The sequence below is a fragment of the Suricata suricatta genome, chromosome 14 (genome assembly GCF_006229205.1).
Source record: "Suricata suricatta isolate VVHF042 chromosome 14, meerkat_22Aug2017_6uvM2_HiC, whole genome shotgun sequence".
Classification (NCBI taxonomy): Eukaryota; Metazoa; Chordata; class Mammalia; order Carnivora; family Herpestidae; genus Suricata; species Suricata suricatta.
The window spans coordinates 67025155-67038054 of NC_043713.1; the positions used below are offsets into that span (position 1 = coordinate 67025155).

At 43.9% G+C, this 12900-nt stretch overlaps 1 protein-coding gene across 1 annotated transcript in view; it reads left to right on the forward strand.

The window, feature by feature from the left end:
• Positions 1-941: 941 nt before the first annotated feature.
• Positions 942-12900, forward strand: part of ZNRF3 (zinc and ring finger 3) — a 60833-nt gene continuing 48874 nt past the window's right edge. The window contains exon 1 of the mRNA XM_029921527.1: positions 942-1067. Coding sequence (XP_029777387.1) covers positions 942-1067 — 126 coding nt within the window. The remainder of the gene's footprint in view (positions 1068-12900) is intronic.

Sequence of the window (12900 nt, forward strand, 5' to 3'; positions counted from 1 at the left end):
TCATTCTGTCAACCACAGTGGATTCTTAGGTCTCTTGTGTCTCTAATGTGCCATGAATCTGAAGACAAGTTTCTTCCAGTTACTAAAAGAGTTTAGCACGGTGCTGGACTCATTAATTTCTTGATAAGTTCATTTATCCATGAGGATTTCCTCCTCTCAGATTGTTACTGGGGATCCAGGGCCTAATGACACTCAATAACAACCGTGAGCTCACACTTAAGGATTGTTGTTTTTAGACTCCCAATGACTGCACTTTTGCTAGCGAAAATGTGATGATGCTCCTCTTCCTATTTTTGATTTTCTGCTTTGCCTGTTTTGAAGAAACCCTCAAAGGATTTAATCTGTTTCCTGGTAGCCAGGGGTAGCCTTTCAAACAGCTTGTTAATTATACTAGTGATTCTGCTGCATGTCCAGTGATCTTTCTATAAACTCCTGAGTATGTTTCCAGGTCCTTTTGTAGAACTTGAAGTAGATGCGTCATTAAGGTCTAGAAGTCAAATAGACAAGGTTACTAACCTAGCTAATCTCATCTGTAATTTCTACTTAATGTTCTAATATTTCACAGGAATTTAGGTTGGTATTTACATGGGAGTTATGCTATATTTCTTTCCCTGCATTCTATCGGGTGGTGTCCACCTTGGGTAACCACCACTTACAAAGCAGTGAGAGAGTGGGGTACCTGGCTGGCTCCGGCTGAGGAACATGTGACTTGTGATTTCAGGGTCATGGGTTCGTGCCCCACATTGGGTGTAAAGATTACTTAAATAAATACATAAACTTTAAAAAAAAAAACAGCAGTGAGAAATTGTCCATAAAATCAACACCCCCCGCCCCCATTTAAGAGTTGAGGTTACTTTTGATTGAGTCTGAGACATTTACAGTGTGAGTCAAGCACATCTATGGCCTGTATATTGAAGCTTTCTTTCTATTTTGCTTTCTAGATGCACCCCCTGGGCCTATGTAATAACAATGATGAAGAGGACTTGTATGAATATGGCTGGGTAGGAGTAGTGAAGCTGGAACAGCCAGAATTGGACCCAAAACCATGTCTCACTGTCCTGGGCAAGGTAGGTGCCAGGCCCTCTGAATCGCTCTGATTCTGACTGGTGTTCTCTGCTCTCCATTTCATCAGTTCCTCAAAAAGTTGGTTACAGAGAAGAGCCATCCTGGCACAGCCCTCTCTCCTAGTGGAACCGTGTGGGGAAGGGCTAACACATGCCCTGTGGTAGCCTTCCATGGCGTTTCCAAGCTTAGGCTCTGACGGAGTCTGCCACCTCAGAGTCTGCTCCCTCTCTTGTCCACTCTGTGATTATCAGCAAGTCACTTCCCCTCCAGGAGTTTCAGCTTCTTATCTGTGTAATGGGTTCATAATAGAGATTGACAGTACCTTATACCCTTGGGGACAGAGGTGTCAGAAGTCTGAGATTTGGGGAATTTAGAAAGGTATGAAGGCTATACATATTTTTATATTAAGTACCCCCAGGAGATCTGGGGCAGTCTTTCCTAACTAAACACCTTTGTATTTGTGTAGCATACTGTACAGATATTCACATTAAGTGGGATAACTAAAATCTCCTGTTAGTTCAGGGCAGCTTTGCCTCTAAAAGAGTTCAAGTCCATTAAGTTTTGCTGCCAAGTAAGTTCTGGAAAAACTGCTGGGTTTTAGAGCTTTTTTGGTTTCAGAATGGCAGACAGCAATTATGGTCCTATATTAGAACTTACCTCATAGGACATTTAGGAGGTGAGATGAGATACAAATGGCCAGCAGAGTAAGCTTTCAAAAAATGTTTGCTGTTGGGGCACCTAGGTGGCTAAGTCGGTTGAGCATCCAACTTTGGTTCAGGTCATGATCTTGAGGTTTGTGGGTTCGAGCCCCGCGTCGGGCTCTGTGTTGACTGCTAGCTCAGAGTCTGGGGCCTGCTTCGGATTCTGTGTCTCTCTCTCTCTCTCTGTCCTTCCCCTGTTTACTCTCTGTCTCTCAAAAAAAAAAAATTAAATAAATAAATAAATAATTGCTGCCATTGGTTGCCGCCACCCCATGTAGAAGCACGAAGCGAGAGACTCGCTAGCCAAGGTCAGCATTATCTCCAGCTGCAGTGTTAAGATAGAAATTTATTGTGGGAAAACTGTCCATCAGATCTTAAAATCTGACAGATGACCCTCTATTTTAAACCGGATCATTTTCTTAAAGGGGAAGATTTGAAGAAAGTTATTAGAATTCTAACTGGAAAGGCGGTATCTCCTAAGGATAGTGTTGCTGCCTGGATATGGTTTATAATCTCAGAAGCGGCTATCTAGGTACCATGGGGAGACTGGCAGGGTGGGGGGGACAGTCCTGATTCCTGACCTCTCGAGGATCCAGGCAGGATGGTTTTGGGTTTTTTTGTTCTTTTTTTAATGTTTATTTTTGAGAGAGACAGAGTGTGAGCAGGGGAGGGGCAGAGAGAGAGGGAGACACAGAATCTGAAGCAGGCTCCAGGCTCTGAGCTGTCAGCACAGAACCCAACTCGGGCTCAAACTCACAAACTGAGAAATCATGACCTGAGCCGAAGTCGGATGCCCAACTGACCTAGCCACCCAAGTGCCCCAGATGTTTAAGGAGGGAGCGTTTTCTCAGACCTGAAGCTGTCCCAGCCAGTGTCTTCTGAAAGGCTTCCGGTCCAGGAGACCATTAGGGGTCTAAACTAGGATTTTCCTGCCCTTTTCGTCTTCTGAATAGCTTCTGAGCATTTGTCAAGTTCTCTTGCCCTTTTACAAGGGCGGGGGGCGGGGGACAACCCAGGAATTATTACCTGTCTGGTTTACAGTTCATGAAGTCAAATCAAGGTGTTTTAGGTGACCCAGGCCCTGATACTTCATCGTTTAAATAGTTGGCCAGCGCTGCTTAATGATGCTAGGAGAGCCACAGCCCCTTTGAGAACACTGTAGTGTTTTCCTAGGAGAAATGCCAGCTACATCCAAAGGTTAGGAACACTGCTTTCCTTGTGGGCAGAACACTCCTTCTATAATATTTCCTCCTATACTAAAGCTGCTGCTTTGCAGGGCCCAGCAGCTTGACTTAATTTGTTTTGCTCCAGCCCAGTGGAGCTCTACCTTTGCATCTGTCGTGTCTACACGTGGGTTGGAACAGGGCTCCCAGGGACACCCCATTGTTCTTCGATGGCTCACTGCTATTGAAGTCACTTGGAGAACCCGCTTGCTACCTTCTCCACCTAGAACAGCCATGTAGTGGTTTTACTTGAAGAGGTTTGTATGGTTTGGCCCGCTGGCCTGTGAAGCCAGGGGGAATAAAACCCTAGACATATATTGAATCATCAAGTACTTCTTGGGTTTATTCATTCACCAAATATTTATTGAATGCAGGGGCCCTGAAGCTAAGTGTGTGGTTCTACCTGCTTGCAAGCAACAGCCCCCCCCGCCCCCCCCCCCACGTCTCTGGCTGGAAAGTCTGTGTGGTGGCCAGGCAGTATTTACACGTGGTTAGTTCCCGAAATTTGGCTTAACACCTGAATAAAATCATTAGCAAAAACATTTGGGCCAGACAAAGCAAGACAGTTTCACATTTGTTTAGAGCCTGCGTCTGTACTGGAGGTGTGATGACTCATCCATCTCTCTTCTTTCCCTCCCCCCTTTTTTTCTTTCTACCTTCCTTTCTCTGTCCCTTTCCATTTCTCATTAAAAAACATTTTTTTAATGTTTATTTATTTATTTTTTTGAGCTGGAGAGAGACAACGCAAGCAGGGGAGCGGCAGAGAGAGAAGGAGACACGGAATCCAAAGCAGGCTCCAGGCTCAGAGCTGTCAGCACAGAGCCTGATGCAGGGCTTGAACTCACTAACCACAAGATCATGACCTGAGCCGAAGTTGGATGCTTAACCAACTGAGCCACCCAGGCGCCTCTTTTCATTTCTGATTTTAAAGTGTAGTTGTTCTCAGCTTCAATTTTATTAACTTTGCTAACTGCACGTTTTATTTTTAGCCCCCAAGGGCAGTAGCAAGAAACTAAGATAAAGAAAAGCAAAGTGATCCTCGTGGGCAGCCCTCTCTCCTGCAGATAGCCTGCTTTTCTCTCATTTCTTTGCTCTCAGTGGCTATGGCAAGAAGGCGGTGGGCAGTGGAGACAAGCACAAAAGAGATTACAGCCGAGTCAACGTGGGGGTGGGAGGAGGGACTTCTCCATATAGATGTTGAGACTTGCTAAAGCCATAGAAGGGAGGACTGTGTCAGGCACTCGGAAAAGCCTCTGGGAGAACAGGGGAGGGCCAGACACAGACCCCTCTCTCTCCCCCTGCCCCCCTCCCTCATCACCTCCCCGCCCACAGAAAATGCCATGGGGCGAAATGTTGAAACAAGAGAGGAATGTCCTAAATTAAAAACCTGTAAATGCCTCTCCAGGAGTTCAAATAAAGTTTCATTTTAAAAGCAAAAGACATAAACTCATCACCTTGGTTTATTACTGAATGCTTTTGAACTCCTCAGAAGGGAACACTATAAACTCATGAGAGAAAAATGATTTATGATCCCTTCCTTGTAATCCTTTCGATTCTGCAGGAGGCAAGGCAGACAGTGGGACCAGCTAGGGAGGTAGAGTTGGGGTGAGAGGGAGCCCCCCACGGGGAGCCAGCCAGGGCATCAGGCCAGGCCCTGCATCACACCAGGCCCAGAACAAATTTCTCCGCTTTCTGGGCCTTTCTCTCTCACTTCGTGTTAAAGAGCTGTTATGGGCACTTACTCTTCTAATATTTTGAGCTTTCTATGTCATTTAAAGTTTATTCCCTTGAGATTCTAGTTTGGGGAGATTGTCTTTGCAGCACTGAAGGGCAGACTTGGTTTTTAAAATAGAATAAAATTGACATTTCTGAGCAGCTTGCTGCTAAAAGCAAGGGTCTTGAACATCCCCACAGAGCAGGAATCTGTGCTCATCCCCTGGGCATTTCAACCCTTCAATTCAAACAGTGTTTATTAAGCATCTGGGACTGGCAAGAATTTTGAAGGTTGACCGTACTAGTTTCGGTTCCTATGACGCGTCCACATAACTGAGGGTCTGATGGCAGGAACACGGAGGATGTGGTAGAGTTCCTAACAAAGCCCGCCTGGCCCAGATTCCGTAAATGGAGGTAGAATAAACTTCTCCTCCCCCTCATCGCGTGTTGAGGTGGACCCTTTGGAAGGGTTTTGAAAGACAAGACAGTCAACAGCTCTTTCTGGTAGTTTCTGGACTGGCTCTGGTACTCGGGAGGACAGCATGAGGAAATGAATGAAGAGATAAAAAAAAGGCAGGGAATTTTGGGGTCAGAGAGACCCAGCTTTGGCAGAGTGACCTCAGAAAGGTCACGTCAGTTCTGGGGCCCTTATGCTTAGGGCTCATGCTGCCTTTTGTCATTGCATTTGCACTATCCTGTGTGGTATTTTTGGAGAACTTAACACAGAGCCTGGCTCGCGGTCCGTGCCTGAGGAGAACATAACAGCAACCATCATGTGTTCGGTGCTCGCTCCGCGCTAGGTGCTTTCTTTGCAGCATCTTTCATTTTAAGACTGGCTCTGAGATTGTGTCCAGATTCCTGTTTTACTATGAGGAAATCAAGTCCCAGAGACATTCTCTACATAACCTAAGATCAAACGGCTCCCAAGTCGCTGACCTGAGATTTGAGATAAAGACTCACCTTTGTTAGTTTCTCCCCTTTGCCCCCTTTTGTCTTCACCAATGTGTAGATAAAAATCGGTGCTTTTCAGTAGCCCCTGGCTTAGTTAGGATTGTTGGTTCCACTTAACGGAGACCTAGCCTGAGTTGCGTTTAGCCAAAAGGGGATTTGCTCTCGAGGCTCCTGGGTAGCTGCTGCTCTTCTAGAATAGCTGACTCTGGGCTCAGTGCCAATGGCCCCACCTCGTATCTTCTGTATATATCTGCTTTTATTCTTCTCTTTCTTTCTCCACCTGCTTGGTAGGAGACATAGCCCCCCAATATCCGTGGGTGTGACACTGTCTTGGTTTCAATCCTATAGGATTTTGGGAAGAGGATTTGTTGGCCCATCTTGGATCAGGTGGTCATTTTAGTCTGGTCAGCTGTGATCTGGGGCTGGGAACACAGGGAACAAATCCTCAGCCATGTGTAGGGGATGGGAGGACGAAGTGCTCTCCAGAAGACAGCTGGTGGGGGGCAGTGCTAGGCTATCCTCCCTAAGAAGCCCCTGCCAGTCACCAAGTCCTGTGTGGGATTGTCAGCCAGTAGGTGATGTCCTCAATTTATCCTGAGTCATTCAGAGAAGCACGAGTTAGGAGGGATTTCTCTGGTCCACGCGTACTATGAAGAGTTGGTTCTTGCCCTGAGCTGAGAGCCAGTCCCTGGTATAGATAGTAATGATGAGGAGAAGTGAGTCTATGGGGTGGGAAGTGTCAGATGGGTTTTACAGAGAGGGGCTGTGTGTGACAGGGAGAGATGGGGGAATAATCTCCCAGAAGAGGGCAGAAGGAAAGGAAGCAAAGAAGTTCTTTAAGGGGCACTGAAAGTTGATAGGGAAGGAAGAGGCTTTCAGGTCAAGGAGTTTAGGCTGGTTGGCGAGGGAAGGATCGGGTCACTCTTCGCTGATGGGTGTTTCTGTGAAGTGGGTGGTGACCAGACATCAGTTCTCATAAATGCTTTGATGAGATTCAAGCCAGTGACATTGCTGAGGACACCTCATGTTTGCCTTCACATTTCCCCAGTCTGTTAGCAGTGTGTATGGAAAAAGGAAGCATTTCATTCCTAAAGTGATGGAGCATAGTCCCACCATGACTGATGACTGCTTCTGCTGGGTCCTGGGGGAAAAGCAAACTGTGCATCACGGAAGGCCTATTCTAGAGGATCCAGGAGCAAGGAGGGCAGCGACCAAATCCTCCTTTGTACATTTTGTATATTGGGCTCTGCTCAGAGAAATTTCTTTCGTTTCCTTCCTTCCTTCCTTCCTTCCTTCCTTCCTTCCTTCCTTCCTTCCTTCCTTCCATTCTCTCTCTCTCTTTCTCTCTCCCCATTCCCTCCTTTCTCTCTCTCTCTTTTTCTCTCTTTCTTATTAAAATTTTTTAATGTTTATTTACTTTTGAGAGAGAGAGAGAGAGAGAGAGTGTGAGTGGAGGAGGAGCAGAGAGAGCAGATGCAGAATCTGAGGTAGGCTCCAGGCTCTGAGCTCGAACCCACAGACCATGAGATCATGACCTGAGCCGAAGTTAGATGCTTAACTGACTGAGCCACCCAGGCCCGCCCCTCCCTCCCTCCCTCCCTCCCTTCCTTCCTTCCTTCCTTTCTTCTTTCTCTCTCTCTCTCTCTCTCTCTCTCTCTCTCTCTCTCTCTCTCCCCCTTTCTCTTTCTCTTCTTTCTTTCTTTCCTTTTCTTTGGTAAAAGTCAAAGCTGACAAAATCATAGTGTAAGTGTTAATCTAGCTCAGCAGTTCTCACCCTGAAGACATATATGTTCATCATATATTCTGTGTTTTAAGGATTTCTCAGTTTTGGGCTGCCTGGCTGGCTCAGTCAGTAGAGCATGTGACTCTTGCTCTCAGGGTGCTGAGTTTGAGTTTCACACTGGATGTAGAGTTTACTTAAAAATAAATCAGTAGGGGTGGTTGGGTGGCGCAGTCGGTTAAGCGTTGGACTTTGGCTCAGGCATGATCTCGTGGTTCCTAGTTTGAGCCCCGCATCCAGCTCTCTGCTCTCAGCACGGAGCCTGTGTCACATCCTATGTCTCCCTTTCTCTCCCCTTCCCCCACTGGTGTTCTCTCAAAAATAAATAAAAACATTAAAAAAAATAAATATTTCTCAGTTTTAATTCCTAATATGGTAAATATGAATAATGTAACCCACAGAAACACAAGTTCTTCGGGATTCTTCATTTTCAAGAATGCAAAAGGAGACCCGAGATTTGAGTGCCCTGAGCTAGCATAGGGTCCCCACTCTAAGATCACCTCCTAGAGCTTGGCTGAGGGAAAAGCCCTATTAGAAAGTTAGCAGAAATGAGCGGGAACTAGAGGTAAATGTGTTGTCATGAGATGATTCTGTTCTGAAGAGTGTTGGTTCTGGAGTTTAAGTAATTTGAGTAAAACCAATGGGTTGCTATTTCCCATATTTCATAACAAGTAACTGAAAAATGAATTCTAATGAAAAGTAACTAAGTAAAAAAGATCTTAATATCTTTGAGGCTTGCATTGGGATAGAACCTTCAGCCTTGGCCTTCAATGACTGGGCTTAACTAGACAGGCCCTTGCTTAAGGCAAAACCGTGTGGGAAGTTGGGTCTGAGTGCAGAACTATTTAAGAGCCTGTGGGTGCAGAGGGTGAGGGGGCTTGTCCTTCAGCATGCCCTTCTCATTTGGGTGTTTGGTTGCAGACATGCATTTCTTTGCATGCCTGAGTGCCGTGGTCCTTAGGCCAAGCCCAGCTTAGCACTCTTGAGTGTGAGATTTCCATCTCCAGTGGGATGGTGGCGCTGAAATCATCAGTCTGACTTAGTGTGGGAAAGGGGAGAAGGTGGCAGGGTAAGCGGGGTCTCAGAGGCAGCCGCTCCCCATCACATAGTGTGTGTGGGCACTGTGGCCACCGCGCGTTGCGGGCACATCCCTGGGGATGCCCTGTGCTTGAGGACATTTACTTGAGTAAGATCTCAGAGCCTCTCATCTGAGTCCTCTTACCACAATGGTTCTCAACTGGGGGTGTGGCCTGCCTCCCAGCCCTTGGGGACATTTTTGGTCTTTGGACCAAAACACACAGGAGGGATTAGGGGTAGAGGTTGGGGGTGCTACTGATACATAGTAGGTAGAAGCCAAGGTGCTGCTCAACAGCCTACAATGCATAGGGCAACCCCCCACGACAAAGAATCATCTGGCCCCACATGTCCGTACTGTCCCAGATGAGTCATCCTGTCTTATAATGGGCAAGTTTTATCTCCCTAAGAAGACCTTAAATTCCATTTCCTCCTCCTTCATTCCCCTCCCTGCTCCTCTGCCCTCCAGTATAATGACAGGTTCATGGTAGCCTTTGTGGTATGTTCTGGTGAAGTGCAGGTGCATTGTTCCAGCATGTTCGTGTTTCCGAGTGAGGCATGGAGAGAGCCCAGATCTTGGAGCCCTGTGCCCAATTCTTCCACTCCTGGTAGTGGATGGAACTAGCTTTGCACCAGTTAATCTTTCTTTGCCTCCATTTCTCCATATCCCCCTTCTGGCAAGATACTTGTGATGATTAAAAATATAATCATACGAGTTTTTGGAATGTGTGCGTTCTCCACAAATATCAGTTTCCGTCCTTCTCTAAACTTGCCCCTACCAAGCAGATGAAAGCCCTTTCTCTAAGGTGAGTTGAGGTGGGTTTGTTGCTAGAGAGGAAGTTTGGAAGGCTCTTCAGATTTATTTTAGGGAACGCTTGGGTAAATACCTCCCATATTTGGTTAAAAAGGAAAGCAGGAAAGGAACTTAGTAAAAGAAATCAGAGCAGGAGGAAAAGATTGGCATGATATGAATGGAAAAAGGAAAGACTCAGGGAATAACACTTTTCTTCTAAGGCCACGTGTCTGATACGAAAGTCATAAACTTTTAATTTTCTTCTTTACCTAAATCTTCCAGGAACTTCTTAGTTAAAAGACTATATTAAACACAATACCTTTTTTTTTTTAAGTAGATCCGAGACATTTTCAGCTACAAAAGGCTAACCCAAACCAGTATTTGAAATCCACTGAGAGGTTTAAGGGAGTTTTGAAGATAGAGTGGATGAACAGAACAAATAGTGGGTTTCCCAGCCCAAGAAGCACCGGCTGCCAGCCACCGCCCCAGACTAGGCGAAGCCTGGCTCATGGACACTCCTGCTGGCCATTGTTCCCCTGAGTTGAACCATGCTCTCGACTGAACAAGGGTCACAAATGAGGCTGCCCCAGGAAACTAGGGATGGTGTTGCAGGCCAGTGGAAAAGCCCATCAAAAATAGCTAATGTCCTTGTCTTCTTTTGAGAGGCCATTTTGCAGTATAAAAGTTAGAACCTAACATAGTAAGTAAGTCTTTGTAATATGTATAATACTAGTCCCAAGTCTGGTGACTTGAATCTCTCATACCTGGGGTTAAGCCCCCAAATCCCATCTGCTCTCTTTCCTCTGAGGGGTCTTGCCCATGCCTGGCCATGTGGGTGAATTAACCCAAATAAGCAGCAGTGGGTTGTCAGTCACTTGAATGTGTTTCTGGACATATCCATGGGCATTTCACATTTTGGGGGTTATCTTGATAGTGGCTGTAATTGGTTTACTGTCTACCAAGCCCCTGGCAAGCCTACACACCAGGTTTGACCACTGCACATTTTATTTTATTTTTAAAGTTTATTTATTTTATGAGAGAGAGAGCATGAGTAGGGGAGGGACAGAAAGAAAGGGAGACTAAAGGTCCCAAGTAGGCTCCTTTTTTTCTTATTTTTTTAAAATTTTATGTTTGTTTATTATTGAGACAGAAACAGAGCACCAGTAAGGGAGGGACAGAGAGAGAGAGACATAATCCGAAGCAGGCTCCAGGCTCTGAGCTGTCAGCACAGAGCCCGATGTAGGGCTCGAACCCACAAACTGTGAGATCATGACCTGAGCTGAAGTCGGACACTTAACTGAGCCACCCAGGCGCCCCCCAAGTAGGCTTCTTTCTATCAGCACAGAGCCTGATGTGTGGGACTCAAACCCACCAACTGTGAGATCATGCCCTGAGCCAAAATCCAGAATCAGATGCTTAACCAATTGAGTCACCCAAGTGCCCCGACCAGTGCACATTTTAGAGCACTTCAGTTGCACCTGTGCAGGAGAGTACCACGCCCTGGCCTGGGCGGAGATCCCCCACTGGGTGCAGAAGCTGGAGGAATGGGAAGATCCGGGTTGCTAATCTTGGTCACAAAACCGTTCTCGGCTGCAGACAAATGCAGTTTCTTTTCCTTAATCTGTCTTTTGTGTTTGTTTTCTTTCCCAAAAGCACCATATTTTATTTGGTGAAAGGTACCGTTTCTGTTTTGGTGATCTTGTTTTCCGAATCAGACATTGGGTTGTGTGTTCTAATGCTTTTTGTGTTCTGTTTTGAGACAGTCGAAACAATTCCTTTGGGATACTGAAATACTTTGAATTCTGCATCATTTTTGTTAGTTACAAAAATAATAAGAGTTTCAACATATTCCAGTTGTCCTAAGCACTGGTGGGTAAAATTAAATTCTGGTTAATCTGAAGAGCCTGGGCTATTTCTCGGGATGTAGACAGGCACTCAACTTTCGCTATTACACATTAACGTAATGCTGATGGATTTTCACAAATGTATCAACTTAAATGAACCTCAGAGAAAGAATGTGAAATATGCAAGGAACTTGTGTTACCTTGGCTTGATTTTTTAGAAACCTAATTTTAAAGCTGGGAACTTTCTTTTTCATCTCTTTGTAAATATTGTAGGTTGGTTTTTTAAAGTGAATTATTTTCTTAATGTTTTTCCTTTTATCAGAGTTTCAACTGATAGAATCTTAGTTTTTATAACCCCTAGTTGTAAAACTACACCCAAAATTATAGCATTAATTAATTTTTCTATTTTTGTAACTATAACAGAATTTTCTGGGCCTTTTGTCTTTTTCAAAGGTGTAAGCCATATAATAATTTTTACTACCATTCTTACATTCCCAATGCCAAGAACAGTGCCTAGCACATTATAGTAGGCACTCAGTAAAGGTTTGTTGCATGAAACAATTATGGAGAATTTGAAAATAGAAGGGGAAAAAACCCATCTTTGATTGTCTCTTTTAATATAGGTAATTGTCAATTTTAATTTATTCCCTTCCAGTCTTTTCTGAGCCAGATTTCTAATGTAATTATTGTGAAGGTTATACACATATATTCTGCCTTTTCACACTTAATGACATGTACTAGTTATTTTACCAATTTGCTATTATTTTCATGACCTGTATTTTAATGGCTGCTTCCTATGACAGTAGACTACATCATGATTGAGTTGACCATTTACCCTAGGGTTTAAGAATTAGATCACTTTTATTTTTAATCCTTATAAATAAACCAAATTGAAACCTATCTTTATGTAAAATGGACTTTTCCCCCTTCTTTTTTAATTATTCCCTTATGGTAATATTCCAAGAGGAGATTACAGATCAAAGGATATGAGCATTTTTAATGACTCTTGATGCAAACAGTTACAAATTGCTTTTCAGGAAAGTTACTCAGTTTACCCTGCCAAAAAACAAAAAGTGAATTATTTTTCACATAAACAATGCAAGTATTATCATGAACACATCTTTTTTTAGTAATTCAAAAGGTAAACATAGTACTTTACTGTTTTTATTTGCATGTCCTTGATTATTGGCAAATATTAAACTCTAAGCATTTTTCCATCTACTAATTAGATATCCTCTCTAGTTTTCTATTCCAATTCCTTGCTCTTTTATAAGAATGGATCTTAATGTAGATTTTTTTTATAGTTATGTATTCATTCCTTGTCATTTGGAGTATTTTCTAACTGGCCCTTTAATTTACTTATCTCTGTTTATTTATTTGGCTTTCTTGGCATGCAGGAGTTTAAAATTTTTACATGATTATGATTCCTTCCTGATTTCTTGTCTTGCTTTTAAACTTATTCTGTTCCCTCTCTTGCAAACTTAGGGTCATTTTTGCCTTTTTAGTTTTTTCTGTGATTGCTGCTTTCCTTTTAATGTATCACATCTTTATCACTCAAAATTTATTTTGATGTGTAAGATCAGGGAGCGGCTAAGTAGAGTCTCTTTCAAAGTTCTTCCAACACCTTTTACGTCATTTCCTTTATTTTATGTATCTTTCTCCTTGAAAAAAATAATATACTCTGTTCTCCTGAATTCTGTTGTAGGGTCATATCCTGCATTATTTACTTCCAAAAAAATTCTTTATCTCTTTGGGC